Source organism: Melanerpes formicivorus, unplaced genomic scaffold (assembly GCF_026170545.1).
Source record: "Melanerpes formicivorus ecotype bairdi unplaced genomic scaffold, bMelFor1.0.p_v2 SCAF_16, whole genome shotgun sequence".
Lineage (NCBI taxonomy): Eukaryota > Metazoa > Chordata > Aves > Piciformes > Picidae > Melanerpes > Melanerpes formicivorus.
The window spans coordinates 10,934,457-10,953,296 of NW_027142368.1; the positions used below are offsets into that span (position 1 = coordinate 10,934,457).

The 18,840-nt window shown below is 37.5% G+C and overlaps 1 protein-coding gene across 5 annotated transcripts in view; it reads right to left on the reverse strand.

Moving 5' to 3' along the window:
- Positions 1-18,840, reverse strand: part of PIK3C2A (phosphatidylinositol-4-phosphate 3-kinase catalytic subunit type 2 alpha) — a 62,996-nt gene that overhangs the window by 3,252 nt on the left and 40,904 nt on the right. For all 5 annotated transcript variants that reach the window (XM_068148075.1, XM_068148076.1, XM_068148079.1 and 2 more), the window contains 23 exons: positions 16,705-16,747; positions 16,404-16,617; positions 16,199-16,321; positions 14,797-14,964; positions 14,322-14,430; positions 13,684-13,826; positions 12,927-13,115; positions 12,314-12,407; positions 11,966-12,060; positions 11,469-11,649; positions 10,802-10,906; positions 9,703-9,795; positions 9,246-9,375; positions 7,842-7,978; positions 6,983-7,152; positions 5,716-5,872; positions 5,208-5,317; positions 4,305-4,512; positions 1,932-2,056; positions 1,417-1,534; positions 1,244-1,325; positions 683-792; positions 318-443 (listed from right to left, as the gene is read on the reverse strand). In XM_068148075.1, the coding sequence (XP_068004176.1) occupies positions 318-443; positions 683-792; positions 1,244-1,325; positions 1,417-1,534; positions 1,932-2,056; positions 4,305-4,512; positions 5,208-5,317; positions 5,716-5,872; positions 6,983-7,152; positions 7,842-7,978; positions 9,246-9,375; positions 9,703-9,795; positions 10,802-10,906; positions 11,469-11,649; positions 11,966-12,060; positions 12,314-12,407; positions 12,927-13,115; positions 13,684-13,826; positions 14,322-14,430; positions 14,797-14,964; positions 16,199-16,321; positions 16,404-16,617; positions 16,705-16,747 (3,030 nt within the window). The remainder of the gene's footprint in view (positions 1-317; positions 444-682; positions 793-1,243; positions 1,326-1,416; positions 1,535-1,931; positions 2,057-4,304; positions 4,513-5,207; positions 5,318-5,715; positions 5,873-6,982; positions 7,153-7,841; positions 7,979-9,245; positions 9,376-9,702; positions 9,796-10,801; positions 10,907-11,468; positions 11,650-11,965; positions 12,061-12,313; positions 12,408-12,926; positions 13,116-13,683; positions 13,827-14,321; positions 14,431-14,796; positions 14,965-16,198; positions 16,322-16,403; positions 16,618-16,704; positions 16,748-18,840) is intronic.

Sequence of the window (18,840 nt, forward strand, 5' to 3'; positions counted from 1 at the left end):
CAGTGTTTAGAAGGACCAGACTTTCTCTCCATCACTCCTCAGAATCAGTCTGAGAAATTTCTGCTTACTTGCAATAGTACACTTAGCTACTCCTCAGTTGCTTTGAGATGTTTTGAGGGGAGTTCTGTCTGGTTCATTGCTTACTTTTTAGATTTGTTTTTTAAATAAGGCACAATGTTTTTGAAACTAAGTTCCTTTTCCATTTATATAGTTTTGCAGGCTTTTTTTTTTTTGTCATTTAGGCAACATTTTAATTACTGCTTAGAAAAAGAGACAATAGCACACCCTAGGGAGTTACTGCATGAATTTTTACTTGCCATTTCATTGAAGGTTGGATTTCTTGTCTTGCGGGAGATTTTGGTTTTGCGTTTGGAAGTTTTGTGTGCATCTGGGAGTAAGTATGTTTTCACATAGGGATTTGGATCTGCACCATCCTCTGTAACCTACAAGCCAAAACCAAGACAAATCAGACAACTTGTTAGTGCATAGCTATTTGAGTATTTTTTTGTCAAGGATCTAGACTTTGAAATCAACCTAACCAAGAACTGCAGTTAATTCCATTGACAGTTGGAAAAACTGGATGAAGAGAAACAGTTCCACCATTCCTGCATCAATCTAAGACAAAAAGGTAATTGACAAAACAGAAACAGTATTTGGCAGTGAGCTCAGCACCTCTACTTACCAGGTCCTTAATGTGCATCACCATGATAAATAGAGTGCTGTTTCTATATGATATGGATAGCTTCACTTCTCCTCCCACTTTGCCTGAGGTAGGACTTGATGGACTTGCATCTGAAAAAAAACACAATTATTTCCTGTGTAATATTTGTACATTTTCAGCAGTGCTACACTGAATTCTGTATGGGGAAAAAAAATACAAGCCTTAGACCAAGTTCAGTTTCTGATTTTATTTTTAGATCCCTAATAAGAGGGGCAAGCTCATGGGTTTTCAAGATTTTTGCACTCTCCTGTGTGCTTGGAGTTTTAAGTTAAAACTTAAATAATTTAATTAAGCCATAAGCAAGCCCAAATAATCACATATATTGTTGCAACTTTTGGTATTATCTTTTTAATTTCCTTGAAACTGTGCAGGCACGTCTGGAAAGACAGTGAAGCAAAATTTTCAATGAAGGAAAACTACAGTTAACTAAAAAGGACTTTAAAAAAAATAAACCACCCACACTGCAAAGATGTCACACTGCAGTCATCCAATTTATAAACATCCCCCCAAACCATTACCTACCTGTAGGTCTGGCTATTCCATCTATTCCTTCCACTTTGTCATCACGAAGTAATGGATGGAAAAAGGTATAAACAAGATCACACTAAATTTGGAAGAAAGGTTACATGTTAGTTTAAGTGTTAACAAGCACTAAAACCTGACAACTTGCATTGGATTTGCTTATTTCAACTCACTTCTGCCACCTCTGAAGAACTGTTCATCAGACTCTGTATGTAGCTGTTGAGCTCCACTTTTCTTTTAGCTGCTACATCTTTTATGTGTGTTCTCCCCAGAACCATCTTATTAGGAAAGCTGCAAGGGAAGAACAAGGTACTTTTCAGTTAACTTCTCCACAGTTTAAAGTACAGTTAGATTTCACTGTCATTTCCATCCTAAGTGCTGGCATCCAATTTTTTATGTCAGCCACGAGTAGAAACACAGCATGCTAATAAGTAATGGCATTACAGACAGGCAAAGAAACATTTATAGGTCATTGTTGTATGTGATATGACACAGATTAGACACTGAGTTGCTCCTCTGGCTCTCCTTGAACGTTCGAGACAACAGTCTTCTCTCTTAATTGCCAACTTTGAGGTCTAGTTGGCCCCTGCCAGTTTTGTCTCCATTTCAAGCTACTTTTTGCCTCCAGCCAGCTGGGAGTAGCATTGTTGCTTCTGTTACAATAGTGATGAGTGAGTTAGGAACATACCCTGGTAACTTCCAAAGAGGAAAGAGAATGCCAAGCTTGTTGTGGAGCTCCTGGAACTCATCAAATGTTCGGAAGACAAAAGTTGGTTCAACTTGCCCTTCCCTCAAAACTCTCACTACATAGATCTGCCCAAAACACAAAACCACAAAGATAAAAGTAGTAAGAGTATTTGAGAATTGATGCAACAATATAATTTTGTCAACAATTAACTCTTCCTACTACAATAATCCTCCTGTAGACATATCTCAGCAACACTATTTGCATTTTATAGTAGAATTATAAGTAGCCCTACTGTAATGTAAAGTAGCATCCCACGATCTTCCCATAACACAGATCTGCTTCTGACAGGGGAATAAAGGTAGTTAAGGCTAAACTGTCCACATTTTCCCTTTTAAGCTTCACTTTAAATTCAAACTGTATAGCATGTGTACAAAATGTTGCCTACATCAGTACAGGATCACATCCAGACATGTACCTCTGGAGTCAGCACTACCACAAAACTTTTCAAGTGGAGGAAACTAATGCCAAATTATTTTTTTCCCCCAATCTAAATCAAGATTCTAAAGGATTCCACTTAAGTGATCATTTGGTGGGCAGATACAAGCATCCTGTATTATATACAAGGAATTTTTAAAACTACTGGGAGTACACTCCTAGGAGGCAGTTATTGACATTATTGTGAAAGGGAAATGTTTATTCAGTGGACACATTTTATGGGCAGATGAGTTAAATGCATACTCTGTAAGTGTGTAACTGGGAAGAGATTTAAAAAGTCTAGACCTAAGGAGACTACATAACCTTAAGAGTTTTGTTAAAGAGGCTGTTTTGACTTAGAACAGGAGTGCTTAAACACTTACAATACAGTGATTCATCACAAAGCTCTTTTAGCATTATGCAGCTTTGTTCCACCTTTCTTAGCTGGTGTCTTAACAGATTAAGACATTTACAGCAAATACATTGTGGAAAGAGATGTGCATTTGAATACAGAACACTTCTTAAAGAACTTAGATATAACTGGAGTTGACCATTCTAGGCCAACAAATAGCAGTAGAAAAATAAAATAAACCCCTGAAGATAGTTGCACATCATCATAGAAATAAAAATATTAATGCAAGTCCTGAAGTGTAACCCAGATCAAAATGCTGAAAGTAAACTGTAGTCTGACTATAAGTGTGGGTGCATTAATACAGTAAATAAGGCTCTTAGGAGGAGCAAACTGACCTCTAATGGAAGGTCAGAACAAAACCAGAAAGTGTTCAATTTAATGACTCCTGTTCAGGAAGAAGCAGTTTTTCAGAAGGCAGCTACATAAGCACACAAACATGACTCAAATCCCCATATTTAAAACCCATCTCCTCCAATACTACTTCTGCCTTCTCTGCTTCCTTCTCGATTTTTTTGAAGTGCCTTCATTTTGAAGACTACTATTGGATGCTAAAAATACCAGTCTGTCCTGTAGCACTCCTGTGGTTGGTTTCCCTTGGCCAGCAGCTAAGCACCCACGCAGCTGCTTGCTCACTACCACCCCCTCGCCAATGGGACAGAGAATAAGAGCAAAAGCGAGAAGACGTGTGGGTTGAGATAAAGACAGTCCTTGGGAGCGGAGGTGACGCAAAGACAATCACTCTCCACCTCCCACAAGCAGACTCATGCCCAGCGAGTTCCCAAGCAGCAGCCACCTTGAAAGACAACATCTGCTTTCCCTGTCCCCACAGTGACAGTTTTTATTTTTGAGCATGACACTGTATGCAATGCAGAATCGATTTGGCCAGTGTGGGTCAGCTGTCCCTGCTCCTTGGCCACCCACAGCCCACTTAGTGAAGGGGGTACAGGAGAAAGTAGAAGAAAAAGAGAAAGGCTTGACACTGCACAAGCACTGCTCAGCAGCAGCCAAAGCACCAGCTGCTATGAAGAAAGATAACTCCAGCCCACCCAGAGCCAAACCAGCCTTGTTCTTTCCCAGGAAATAAGAAAGCAGACCCAGTCCTATCTAGTTTTCAGTTATAGGTTTTGTTTTTACTTTGCAGGCATCCAGAGCAGAGCTTAGTTTTGGGTGTCAACACTGTTAAAGTGTTCCTAGGGTCCCATTATAGCCAGTGCAGTCAGACTTCAGAAAACTCTACACCTCACCCTAAATCTGAAATTAGTGCCCAACTGAACACATAACTATAGCTGTATTTACTAAATCCCTGTCTGTGCAGGGGACCTAGTTGTCTACCCCAAAGCTAGCTACTTAAGGCTAAAAAAGAGAAGCTTTCCTTGGATTAATTTTGTGTGATTAAGTACTGAACTTATGGCAAGAAGGAGAATGTATCCTCTTGCAACAAAATGCACAGTAAGTTCAGTGAATGGAAACAGACTCCACATACTTACATAATGTTTATCTGGGTTATATCTCTTCTGATATGTAAACACAGACACTTGTTTAATTCGTCCATCCTGCTTAAGAGAGTATGTTTTAGCAGAAAATGAGAGGATGGGTTCATCGTTCGAAGGAAGACCTGAGAAACGCAGCTGAGCCAAATTGTGAATGAAGAAATTAAACTTCGTGGCAACACTTCCCAGACTTGATTCAATCAACCTATAAAAGAAAAAATAACATGAAATACTAGAGCACGTCATGGTGCACAACAGGCTGCTTCGTTGGCAGAACTAGGGAAGTCTAAGAAAAAATAAACCTCAATTTCTTACTGACAAACAGGTTTTAAACTGAAAGTTTAAAAGCAAGGTTGCTCTCCAAGAAGTGAAGTCTTTCCAGAGTTTGTAAAAAAGTTTCACATTTTTAAAAGTATGCACCACAGCATATTTTGTAACCTGGAGCAACAACTCAGTTATGCTGTATATGCACTCCCACTTCCTACTGGAGTGTCATCCCTCCCTTCCCAGTGTGCAAAAGCACTTCTTGGAAGAGAGAACTTCTTCACACACATTACAAGGTTCCCATCATATGGAATCATGGAATCTTACACCCCTATTAAACAATTCAGGATGTATTCAAAGTGCAAGGGTCAAACAGGCAAACAATGATCTGCTCTCACTATATCAAACAAAATTCTTGCACAGTTACTCTTAAAGGCAAAGCATTTCAGCACAAGCTTTAAGCTTACAGGAAACTGATCTTATTTATGTAGTTCACTGGTTATCCAATATTTTATGATTCTACAGTGTAACTACTCAACTTATACAGACATGTTTACAAATGTATTTTCTCATAGCAGAAAGCTCCCATGAAGAGGATGGTGCTGGCAGGTATTTTAATTTGCACTTATCCAGTACCTTGTAAAGAAAATTGTCGCTTCTGCATCTGTCGTTTGGGGCTGAAGAGCATCCTGGACATACTTCAAGTCTTGAACCCCACTTAGTTCTGGTAATCCAGAAGAAAGCATCTGCAGGATTTTACAGATTTCATGCAATAAAAACAGTATAATTTCACACTGAAATAATTAAAAAGCCTTAGACCAAATTAATTTGACACTGTACTAGCTTGCTAAATGCAACTGCAATAGCCAACCATTAGTAATTACTCCCTTCACCATTTCTGCTGAGTTAAAAGCAGCTAAAACATTCTGCAGCACAATCTAGGGTATCATTTTAAATTCTCAGGAAACAGGTAAATAGTAAAAACCAACCACTTAAAAGAAATCCAAATGCAGCCTGCCTAAAAAGTAGTTCTGGCTTTTCAGTGCATGCATTAAGCATTTTGGTAGCATAAAAAGCACAGCTTTTAATACAATCCAACATGAGAGATCTATTGAGATTTAAGGGAATTTAATAAAATGATTACCAAAGACAGCAGGTTAAGGAAGAGGTTTGCATGTTTTCTTATCAAATTGTAAGCTTGACAACAGAGATCCACAAACAACTGAAAGCGAATTGTGGGCTTTTCACCACCATTAATGACGTAAGCCATATCTGATGTTAGCACAAAAGGAGCTCGATCCCTGGACAAAGAACACAGGATTTATAACTTCATTACAAGGTTTGTTAATTTGTCTTGTGCTTCCTCCCCCCCCCCCCCGCCATCCTCACCCACTAATCCATTTTACAATCCATTAATGACATTTTACTTTTTTGGGGTTGGGATCTTAGTGCTATCTCAGATTCCCTGCACGTTCACCTGGTACTGGACCTACAGCAGATCTCCTTCAGCAACACTTAAGAGGGCAGGTACCTTAAAATGCCTTCCATCCCTCATTTCTGGAATCCATAACACACCAAAATAAATGTAGTAACTATGTTATCACTCAACTATAGCATAACTCCTCTGCCCTGGATATAAATTATCTTCCCCTACACAGAAGAGTAGTAAATACAAACTTGTTGTTCACTCTTCTGTAGTGTTGACATTCATTACTGTTTTTATGAGCCAAAGCCTTTGTTTCTCACTTTGTTTCTCCTTTGTTTCTCACTCAGATGTCCAAAGGAAGTAAAGGTTCTGGCACTCTATTTCTCATTTGGTTATAAACTTTAACTAACAAGCATACAATACTTAACTGCTAAGAAGCTGAAACTTTTTCCACACATGCTGCTACAGAAAGGTATGACAGATAGATTTGTGTTAGATGGAAGGCTCTCAAATGTCAATACAAAATTACATTAATCTTTTCCTGTACCAAAATACTTGCCTTTCATAACTACTGTAAAGAAATTCCCATTGAGATTTGCCAAGTGTGTAAGGCACAAAGCTCTTTAGGAATGAATGAATGCAGTTCGGAAGCACTGAAGTTAAATTATGTTTAGGAGACCAGACTCCTTTTTTCTCCTCACCAGTAGCTAGAACAGCAATTTTATTTGAAAGCTATGCCAGTGTGTTTTGACTTAAAACAGTTCCAGAGATAATATGGTAATAGGAAGCTGAAGCCTTTTCAGAATTAATTGCATACAAGTAAATCTGTATGCATTCTGGAAGCACTGTGGTTAAATTGGAAGATACTGACTTCATGAGAACAGCAGATAACAGGAATGTAGAAGTTAGTGCATAGAATTATAATGCTTATACAAATATACTAAAAATCACTTCATGGCCTATATTGCTCAGCTACATAAAATACCTTTTAAAGCTACCAAACATTTGTGCATGACCCAAAAACTTCCCGAAGTCAATGTGAAACATGTGCCCTGTGTTTCGGAGCATTATGTTATCGTTGTGGCGGTCACAAATTCCCAGGACGTAAGTAGCTACACAGCATCCTGCACAAGAGTAAATGAAGTTTTCTGAAGCCTGGGAGGGACAGAAAAAAAGTGAATTGAGATCAAGGTTCAGTGGGAAAACGGCATTCCTGCATTCAACAACCAACTTTAACATAGGTAAAATCCAAGCCAGATGGGACATCTCCTAAAATTTGCCTCTTTTTCCAAACTAACGTTCTTCAAACAGGTAGCTTTAACAAATATCTTTAGAGATCCCAATATCCACCAAAAAATGTTGGTTTGTTCTATAAGTAAATGAAAAAGAGGGATTGAAGTCAAACTGCAAAACAAACAAACATTTTAGCAGGGAAAAGGCTACAAGACTTATTTTTCCAATGTCCTGGAACAGATTTGAAGCCAAAGGAAAACATTTGATTTTTGGAATCCCGTGTGCTTGCATGAGAAGAATCCAGTGCTCCTGCAGTACAATTAAGACCATTTACTATTCCACTCTATCTTAAGTTTGAAGAGCATATTGTCTATATCCAATAAATACCCTTCATGTGAATCTTGAGAATACACCTGGCTCCTTGTTAGTTACACAAGCGATTTTCACTTTTTCAGTTATCAAAAACAATAAAATATCAATTTCCTAAAGATACATAACAAAAATGTCAAAGGAAGATCTGCCATAAGGATTTAGTTCTTTCATAAGATATTATTTATCCTCTTTTAAAAAAAAAAAAATCTTCAAAAAAGAACACCACTAAAAGAAATTACCTTTTCATATTCCTCCTCTGTAGGATTATACTTTCTCAACCATTCTGCCAGAGGCTTGTCTTTAAAAGAACCTGTCACTCCATATTCCACTTGAATTTTCCTAAGTGTTTCTGAAGCAGGAACAAGCTCTACCATGCCTTTGTATAAAATATAATGAAAGAAGTTAGGCTTACTTTACTACAATTAGTTGTGGTTGCTAGAATGCACATATAAATCATACTTGGAATAATTACTTTCTAATACCTAAACTGGTCTTGGTCTATCAGCAACAACTGCAAAATATTTTGATGCTGACATTTGCCATACCCTGACACTTGCTTAACTTCAACTGCTGCTCAGTGTTGAAACAGACCAGACTGTTACTCGAGAAATAAGGCTGTGGGCTTTACATGTGGCCTTATTTTGGAGATATCATTTACTGAAAACAATTTTATAGCCAAATTGTAAAAGAAAAACATTTATTTGATGAGATTTCACTTCTGTCTTGGCAAGAGCTATTCAAGGCAAATTTTTAATATTTTCTTTTTCACTTTAATCCTTGAAGTAATTTAGGAATACTATCAGCAGCAGTAAGGAAAAAATAAAGTTTAACATGCTGTGCAATCATCGTTCAAAGTAGAAGATAAGCCATCTGTTTCTCTAAAAAGCAAGTCTCACATAAATAGAAGCTTTTTCCTTCATTTTCCCAATCTAAATTTCCTGTGTTTCCATGTATTTAATAGTTTTAATCACACTGTTCTATCATCTGACTAAAGAAATAAGTTAGTCATCATTTATTCTCTTAAAGATCCCGTAGCTGCTACTGGCTAGCTCTAGAAAATCAGTAAAAACTAGTGAAAAGCACATTCAAGGTGCAGGGAAGTATTTACACTCAAACTTAAGAGTTCAGTGATATAGTTTCAAAGACAGCCTCATATTCCCAAGGACTTTTACCAGCATATGACACATCTTCTGGGGGATAGCGTGTGTGGCATCACATTTTTCTTCTTTTCACACATGTCAGTACATGAATTATACTCCTTGGCTCAAGCACAGCAGATTCCCAATACCTTAAAAATGCAGTTGTAACTCGAATACTTTCTTCCACTATAACTAAACATTCAGAATCAGGACAGCAGTTGCACCTTAGATTTTATCATTACATCTACTTCTTTGTACCACTGTTGCCTGACATCAGAACAGTTAGGACACTCAGTACTCAAGAGAAGAAACACATGTAAATGCAACTCAGCCACCAGGAAATTCAGAGTAATTTAACTTCCCATACTCCTGAGTACTGAAATTCCTTGTATAGAAGGCTTCTGGCCTTCAACTGTTTCTTGGACTTGCCTCTGCACAGAATTTTTTCACTATCAGTATGATGAGGAATTGAAGTGGGGGAGCAAAGATCATCTGCTCTTGTACCTCGGTCTTTTCCAGTTGAGAGACATTTGAAGATAACCATCCGAAGATCCAGGCCCTCCTGCAGCCAGATCTTATCCATAATCTTGATCATTTGTAAAGCCAGCATGTCTTGTCGCAGATCTTCTCCAACCTTCCAAAGCAAAAAATCAAGTTAAATAGAAACACAACATGCTTTCAGCAAAACTAAACTTCAGAGATGGTAATTGTTTTACATTTCTAGGAAGTGATACACTGTGCTACTTAATTCCTCATAGCTATGCACTTAAAAAGAGAGGCTACATTTAAGCACTCAAATGTAGTATACACTTTGTTTTAAAATCTGTTCAGATGTTGGTTTCTAGATACAGAGAAGCAAACTCAAAAAATAAACATGCTTATTGGTCTAAAGTTAACTGATACTAATGAAATAGTGAGTATCATTCAGCTTTTTTAATTCATACACACAGGTAAGGCCTACCTTAAACATCACATTAATTTCTTCACCTAGAGGGTCTGCGTTTATCAGTGCAACTTTCAGTGGTACTGCGTTGGAGCTGAAGAACGAACATGCCTGCAAGTAGATCCAGGGTTAATACTCAAAAAGGACTATTCCTGCTAAACCAGAAAACAAGACGTTCTGACAACGAGCAGGTTTGACACACAATGTGCCTATTCAGATTTCCCAACACTGTAACTATGGCAAATACGAGCTTCCTTTGAATAAAGGGCCCTTTGGCTGTTATTTGCTGAATTCTTGTACAAAAGCCAATAGTGCTGCACAGTGATGTTTGATACATTCTGAAAATAAGAGTAATAAAGTAGATAAATATTTTATCAGCAGCTTTCTTTGAAACTTAGAATATATTATAAAAGACTACTTGAATGTTTCACAGTATTGTTCTCCTATCTGCTTTCAAATACATACTCATGACTTAATAGAGCAGACAAGGAAAGCAAGATGAACCACCACTTCCCACATGGGATTGTATTCATTGTTCACAGACCTTTAGATTTTCAGTCATGCATGATGATATACTCAAGAATGTGTTGAGCAGATATTGTCAAATCTTGCAGAGTTCTGGAAAACTAATTTACCTGCTTCTCTTGCTGAACCTTCACAATCAAATAAAGCTACTGTCTGCCTCTGAATGCACTGCATCTCCTGGACACAAATAATAAGAGGTATTTCACCTCTGTACTCATTGCTTGAGCTTTATAGATGTGCTCTATTTTTCATTACTACTACAAACAGAACTTTTTCATGCATGTTGAATAGTCCTCTGCTTTTACTATAACCAGGAATTGTTATCTCAAAATAGGCAGGGCCTGAAGAAACAAGTTATTAGAAATATGCATTTTAATACAAGTAGTTTCATTGGTTTTACAAAAACATATGTGTAAATTTTGTCTTTGCTCAGCTAGTTTCACTGCCTTGTCCCATCTGAATTTTTAAGTAAAACCTTCTCCACGTAAAGAGCTTTTGAGTGTCGCAATTTTTTTGGGTTATATTTATAAAAGCTTTGCCTATATATATATCTCTTTACAAAAAAAGTTTTGAAACTCTGGGTGTGCAGTACCTTAATATTTAGCTCTTTTGCCACAAGACTGGGATTGAGAGGCAAACGACATTTGTTCTTCAAGAAAAATAACTGCACGCGTTCCATACCATTTTGCAAGGCAGCCTGCAAGCAAACAAAAAAATTCAGCTGACAATTTCTTATCTGCAGCAACTGCTGAAAACTTCTGGACAAAGTTACCCTGAAGCCAGTGTTTTAACTCCTTGGTGTCAACAGAATGCTAGAAATTAAAACTGCTGGTTTAACTATTAAAAACACATAAGCTTAGCAGAAAACATTAATATCAGACAAGCCTGTGAGGTTTTTTGACAGAATCAGATGACAGCATCCCACTCTATCACACTGTAAATTCCTATTATTAGCATATAAAGAGATATCTCATTCTCTTGTATAATGGAATCTTCTTCAGCAGCAATAGGTTTAAATCCATTTCCAGTTTAGTGTACAGAGAAACCTTCCTATTTTCTTACCCTGTCACCTCACACTATTTTATGTGTCAGATGATAACAGATTTGACAAAACTTAATTAAGCCATCATCTTGTTAAAATGCAGAGTAACAGATTCATAGACATTCCTGCATAACAGGACTGAAAATGCATTTGAGTGGATTTTTTTAGGGTACACTCAGCCTAATCTTCCTAAAGAATATTAATAATTTATACACACCTGCCGAGCAGATCCACTTGTTTGCTTTACTTTTTCTGCTACCATTCCAAAAAGCTGCACCAGTCTGGTCTGTTTCTCAAGCTCTTCCCTCAGCCTTTTTCCACAGACTGAAAGAAAAGCTCCAAGAATGTGCTCATACCTTACACCAAACTTTGTATCATACAGTGTATCCTTAAGAAGCCTGAAAGAGAGGATTCAAGTTAAATTTTCCTAAGGAAAATATGGCAAACAATGCAATGCTAAGACATGAAAATATTTTAGTTGAATCAGTACTATACATGTGTGAAGTTACTGACACAGAAAACCGAAAATGAAAGACATTTGTGCCTCCTAGAGGCACTACCTACTTTTGCATTAAAACCAAGACCTACATTTTGTGTATTCTTCATTTGTAACATTTATGGCAATTGATTATGATATTAAGAAAGACTATCTGTTCTGGAAATACTAATCTTAGAGTAAACGTTACACCAACAATGGAACAAAAAACATCTTACCAATATAGGTAGTGTGCTACTCGAATGCTTCCCAGTGCCCGAGCCAAAAGAAATTTGACAAGAGCACTGTCAAGGTAGGTTTCATATTTCAATGCCTAAATACAAAAGAAAAAAAATCATGCTCATGCCTGGATGTAATTATGCACAAAGATGAAGTTCTTATGACTAATGCACAAACAGAATCACCACATATCCACAGAACAGGCACAGGGTGATTATTTATTCAATTGTTTTCCATACCATGCATTAAGGTTATTAAGCATGGAGACATGCCATTGCACTTCTGCTATCAGCAATTCCTTTGGGTTTCCAAGATCAAATAAACTCAGTGTAGGCAGAAGGTCTTACCTGCACAAACTGAGGGAGGAAATCTGTTAACTCATCATCACTTAACGTCTCTATCCAGTTCACAGCTGTATTTCGTACTTCCTGATCAGCAAACCTAGAAAGTCACCACAAATCCACATGAAGCTTATTCTGTTCATGTGGGGAGTATGTTGCTGTTGTAGTTGTTGGGGTTTGTTTGGTTTGGGGGGTTTCATTTGGTTTTGTTTTCTATTGTTTTTGTTTTCCATCAGCTAGATACAAAAGAACCAGTATGAAATTCTTAATAGCTCAATAATGGACCTACAAATTTGAGGCCCTTCGTTACCTAAGGTGCAAATGTGTGTGTTTATGACAAGCATACTCATCCCTCCAAATGTCAGTCTTGACAGCTTGGCTATAGCTGGCTCTCCTGTCACTGATCAGATGTCAGAATCCTAACCACTCTTGCTATTCATTCACTACATAACTTGGCTGAGCCTACTGGAATAGGCTGAGCCTACTTGAATAAAGTACCTTTCTGCTACAAGAAATTCAGCAATGTTTTCCTCAAGAATTCCATTCAGAATCTTCAACTGAAGAGTAGCCATTTAATGCACAACACACAAAAAGAACTTGTTTGTATTGTTTTTCTTACTTTGAATCAAGTAGTTCCAGTGCAGCTAATGGTGATAAAGGAGGCCACTGCTGAAGTAATGAATATATTTCTGGAAGACTTGCCCAGTCCCAGTGAGGAGCACTAACCAATATTTTTAGTAGGCTACTTGTATGGCTATGACAATAATGTCTCTTCTCCCACAAAAATTCTTTATCTTCTTTGGATAGCCTGCAGACAAAAGCAGTTGTGTTTATAATGCATATTACACACCATCACCTGATTAACCCAAATATTGCTGGTCATTATATACATACAGATAATATGACAGACAAAATAGAATTAAATTAAAACAGCTATTTCTGCCACAAAGACAAAATGAGAAGAAAAAAAAGAAAAAGCCTTCAGCATTATGAGAACAGTTGTTCAAAGTTATAATTTGGACAGGACAAAAGTAACTTTTAGTATAATCTGAAATAAACCTAAATATTATTGTTAGTTTGGTGCAGAAAACCTTCTAGAACATGTGAACAACCACTGTTGAAATTGTCCTTGTTCCCTGTAACTGAAGAACTGCCAAGCAGGAACAGAGAAGACATAGCCATGGAAAGCACATGTAAAGTCATTATGTCAGCACCGTTACTTTGCAAGTTTAACTCAATCTCTTGTTTAGCTCTCCACATGTCTTCAAAATATACTAAAGCCACGTTCAAGACAATTCAGAATAAATAAGCGTTCCATACCTTAGCCACAAATTGTCCTGTACAGAGAGACTATGGCTAGAAAAAGGTGAACATACCCAAGAGTGCTATCCTTGGAGAGAATGGCAAGGAGACGTTCTCTCACTGGTTTCTCTAATGTTTCCATGGAATGATGCACAGTAGTCTTTGAAGCTTGAGGAATTTTATATTCAATATCAAAAGCATGGGATGGGAAGTCAATCTAAAGAAACAAGAAAAAAACAGATGATGCAAGTCCTTAAGTTAAGAACAGTCACTGACCATGCAAAGCCATGCTGAAAAAGCTCCCTTCTCTTCCAAGTGAAATTTGGACACTGCATTTAGAATGAGAGGTGCTTATGTTCTGTAAAGAAACTAGAATTGCTATTGTTTGGGTCTGAACTCCCATCTTGGCATACATTTTTATAGATTGCTTTTCTAAGAAGTTCTCTCCCAGTTCTGATAGTCTGTACTACCAAGGCACCTCCCAGTTCTTTCCCCAAGATAGGGATTCAATAACTGACCTATAAACACTCAAGACAGCTTGTTACTCTTTGCCCTTAAAGCTTGTAATTACTTACACGCTTGCTTTCAAATATGACTTGGCAATATTTACACTCTCCCCAAACCATTCATTTATCTATCACCACTCATGCAAGATTTGAAGTCACAATATTCAAACAAAACACAGTCAGATAAAGTCAGTATTATACACAACCTGCAATACTATCCTTTCCATGTTTCCTTTCTTACTGGTCATCCCTGATGCATGCTGTGGATGGGATGAGGTCCAGAGGTACAAAAGTTTAGTCCCACGAGTTAACAACCTGAGGAAAAAAGCATGTACAGGTGTAAGTGACACAGTTTCTTTACTTCAACAAGAAATCAGTTATGAAAATACTATCTGGAAAAGACCAGAGGTCACTACAAGGAAGCAGTTCTAAAGCATTAGTATGGTACAGGAGGATAATTAAAACTGAGTATGGATTTATTCTGCAGAAATAAGTAAATAGCTACGGTAAGTATTTCCCCACTGATGTTCAGAATAACAATATAGCTTATGATTCTTACCTTTCTCATGCCCTACTACTATGTTCAGTGGCAGACAAGCAGTTTCTACAGCTATGGGAGTGGAGTAAGCTTCAAATAGACTAAATCACATTAATGATCTTACCCATATTTTGGATACTTACCGCCTGAAGTCAAAAAGAGGTAGGGAAACCTGACCCAAAATTTCTGGGCCCTTTCTCTGCTTGTTTGAGTCAGGAGAACTCCCACTACTTTGATTTAGTATTCCAAACAATGTCAGACATAAGATAGATTCCAAAGGCAGCTGTGAAATCTGGATGGGGAAGATTATTCTGGAAAATAGAAGTATTAGAAAATAAGTCAGTCCGGTAAAGTGCAGTTGCCAGTAAGTCACAGGGTTACCCAGACAATCCACTAAAGCCTCTTGCTTTCAAAAAGTTAGTTAACACTGACGAACAAGAGCTGCATTTCCACTTTATCTCCTGTACCAATCATTTGAAAAACCTGATAAATTACATTTCTGTACAACAGCCACTTTGGAACAAACCTTCATGTATTACAATCACATTCCATACATAAAACCTTCGTGTATTAAAATCACAATCCTTACACAAAACCGCACTGTCCCGCATAACCAGTCTTCCTACTCTGCTCCCTATGAGGACATACACGAGTCCATGTTAGCTGAATTCCCATCTCTGAGATTTATAGTCAGATGAAAATAGTTTCCCACCCAAATAAAAGTGGAAAAAAAAACTAGCTAGAATGCTCTCTGAAGGCAGGTATTCTAGAACCTGAAACTCATTCCTGGTCTGAAATACTTTGACACTGAAGACTTTCAGGGTATTCCTAAGGGTCTATCTCTGACCTTTAACAAGTCAGGAAAACAGATACAGCGCAACGTGGATCTGACCTGATGCTCCAGTTATGACAGGCTACCTGATAACTATTAGGTAGAAAAGAGTAAGCTGTGCATAAATATCAGAAAATCTTTTCCCCTGTTGGTTATCAGATAACACTCACCATCTCCCCCTCTTCTCTATATGCCCCTCCTTCTTCCTTTCTACACTCTTCCCCTGCCCCACAAAGAGAATGTGTAGTAGCTCAAAACAGACAGTCTCAGAGTATAGACAGATACTCAAGCACTGATGCATCTGCTGTTTTTATAGAATGAGATGTTTAAATTCAGACACAAAGATGTTAGGGTGTAATAATGCTTATAAGTAAGCTTCATTCATCCTTCTTTAAGCAGCACAAGCTTCCTTTACAAGGAATGCTATGACCTTCCTGACTCCTTACAGTCATACACCACAAACACATGAGCACAGAACTCTTGTCCAGCACTTCCATTCCCACTTTTAAAACACGTAGTGAAATGCCACTTGGGAAAATATTTATGATTTTGGTCAGCAAGTCTCACACACTGTTGTGTGTTGCAAAGACTTGCAACACTTCAAATGCAATTGGAAACAAGAGTTGCTTGAATGACTGTATTCATCAGCTAGCTAAACAGGTACTAGCTAAATGAAAATATTTATGGAATTTTAACATGCTGAAGTCACTTACAGTTCATCCCATTTTATCAAGTAGAAGAAGCTCTTGTATGTGCCAACCTTCTTGGACTGAACAGGTTTAAACAGATCTTTTCCATTATGGGTCAGAGAACAAATCAGGTAGTATTTTTCATAACTGCACAAGGAAAAGAAAGGAAATTAAACAAACACGAAAAATCTGTAAAAGGATGAACACTAATACCTAGTAAGTTACTCACTTTGATACCCAGCCAGGTGAAATTCCATGTGCAGCAAATATTGTGAACTGGAGATGTTCTGTGGCAGTCCATGCTTCCTTGGTACTCTTACTGTCTTCTGGAGAAATGGCTGCAGAGCTGCTACATACATTCGTGTGGAGTCGCAGAAGGGCCTCAACTGCTTTTGTTAACTGGTCTATGTTCACTTTCAGAGGGCTTTCAGGCTGAAGTGAACCTAAATTATAATTTATCTTTAATGCACACCTTCCTAAAACAGCGACCTGAAAGCAGTTTTTAAATAAACTACAAGAACCTTACTCACCAGACGAGCTCTTGCTGGTGTCATCACCGGATTTTAGGGATACCTGCACAGTAAAGTTAGAGCAAATTTCAGTACCAAGAAATCTATATGAAGTTTCCATTGCTCTGAAGTACCTTGTACTTAAAAAATGGTGAAATAGGCCCATATTTGGGTTTATGTAACACATCATTTTACTCAAAGTTCTTTAGGAGTTAACTGCATTACAATTTCTGTATCATGCCCCAGCTATTCACAAAGTTCAACAGATCAGATTTTGTCAAGTCTTATCTATTCTAACAACCTTTATGAACTCTTAAAAGACACAGTACATTGGAATATTCCTCAGGATACTCTAACTTCTGTAAGATAAAACGTGGTCAGGGTTGTTATGGATAAAAGCAGAAGCTGTCAGCAATGGCACTCAGTAATTTCAGTCTGAACAGCTCTTTTGTTTCTGACATTTGTTAAGGTATCTATTGTAGACAGAACTATGATAAATTTACTGAATAAACCAATGTTAAACAGCTGAGAACTGAACACTAAGTACTGTCACTTTGTACTAGATGCTGTGTTTGCTTCCTGGCCTGCTAAACTGAAAGTCTAAACATGACACAGTGCTACAGCAATGTCTAGCCTCAGCAAGGACACTGTTGAAGCCAAAATATGATAAAGAAACCACTTACCCCCTTCTAATCGGGAGGAATTTAATGCAAAATTCAACTTCTGATAAAATTTTTATGAAAACTAGGTTTGTGATTTCAGAAACACAATGCAGTTAGTTCTTAATACTTTAGAGAAAGTCGTTTGCCACAAGTGCTGCAGAAGAATGAAAGCTCTGCTTAAGCTTTCACTGTATTATTACTTGAGCATCTTTATCAACATTAAGTTTTAACTACAAAAATATCTTCACATGCTCATTAAAAAGAATTCAGAAGCATGGGGAGAGGGGGCAAAGTAAAGACCACATCATTTCAGAAAAACTGCTGTAGGTTTCCACCATACTTCTCAAGTAGTCCAAGTGCTTTTGGACAACAGGATGCCAAACTTGCACTACGCCTGCCATTTTCTACTTGACAGACTGCTGTGTTCTTTTACTGTTTTGGCCTCAAAACAATTACTTTAGAAAAACTTCTAAAAAAATAAAGATCAAGCATTATGTTATGTAATGTTTAGACACAACTGGCTCCAACCTACAGCAATTTCATTTCTGAAAGTGATCCTGTATGCCTTCATACACATTACTGTTGAAGCTTACATCATCGTGGGACTTAGAGATTTCCCGCTACAGAATTCTACTAGGATAGTATGAGGTGGTTTTTAAGTTATTTTCACACTGTAATCTATTTCTATAGCTTTCTCTTATCAAAAAGCAAACACTGAGGAAATCTCTGATGTGCTGTATTTCACTAAGTTTTCTCAATGTGTCTTCTGCACTTCCCTGAAATAACCTTAGTTCTTGTGACAGACAGTTACACTGATTTGGTCTGACTTCCATTTGGCAAGACTTCTGCTCAGTATTACAAATACATCGCTGAACTGATAAAGCCAAAAGTGAATAGAACAGTGCATGAATCACTACCCTAATAAAGCACCAGGACAACAGAAATAGCATTACAAAGATTACTTAGCTTTTTCACTTACACACTTCTCCATCTGATGGCATTTTTTGACAATGTGACTTGAGACAAATTCTGCTCAAGTCAACTGCTCATTTTAAGGCAGTTATATCATCAAAATCCATGCTGAGAGATTTTCTTTTCATCCATATATTCAGTAATGCAGAAGCATGAACTGTTAAGAGTTTAAAGATGTGATTGCTATTTGCTTAACTCCTGCACAGAAATACATGATGTGAATTCCTCCTTTAAGCATAACTGCACTGATTTTAGAGGGCACAAGCTAGCTGTCAGTTTCCCTCAGTTAGATTTAATAACATCTGCTGTGACACAAGGCTGTAGTCACAGAACCAGAAAATAGTATTTTGAAACTAGGTTTAGAAAAGGTCACTATTTGGAACAGTAAAGGATTCCAAGAGCAAGTGATTAATGCATTAACAGCAAAAAGATGTTAAAATAAATGGAAAATACTGGGTAAAATAAAACCCCACAGACATAACCCTGACTGAACTGTTGCTGGTATTTGCAACCACCAAAGATT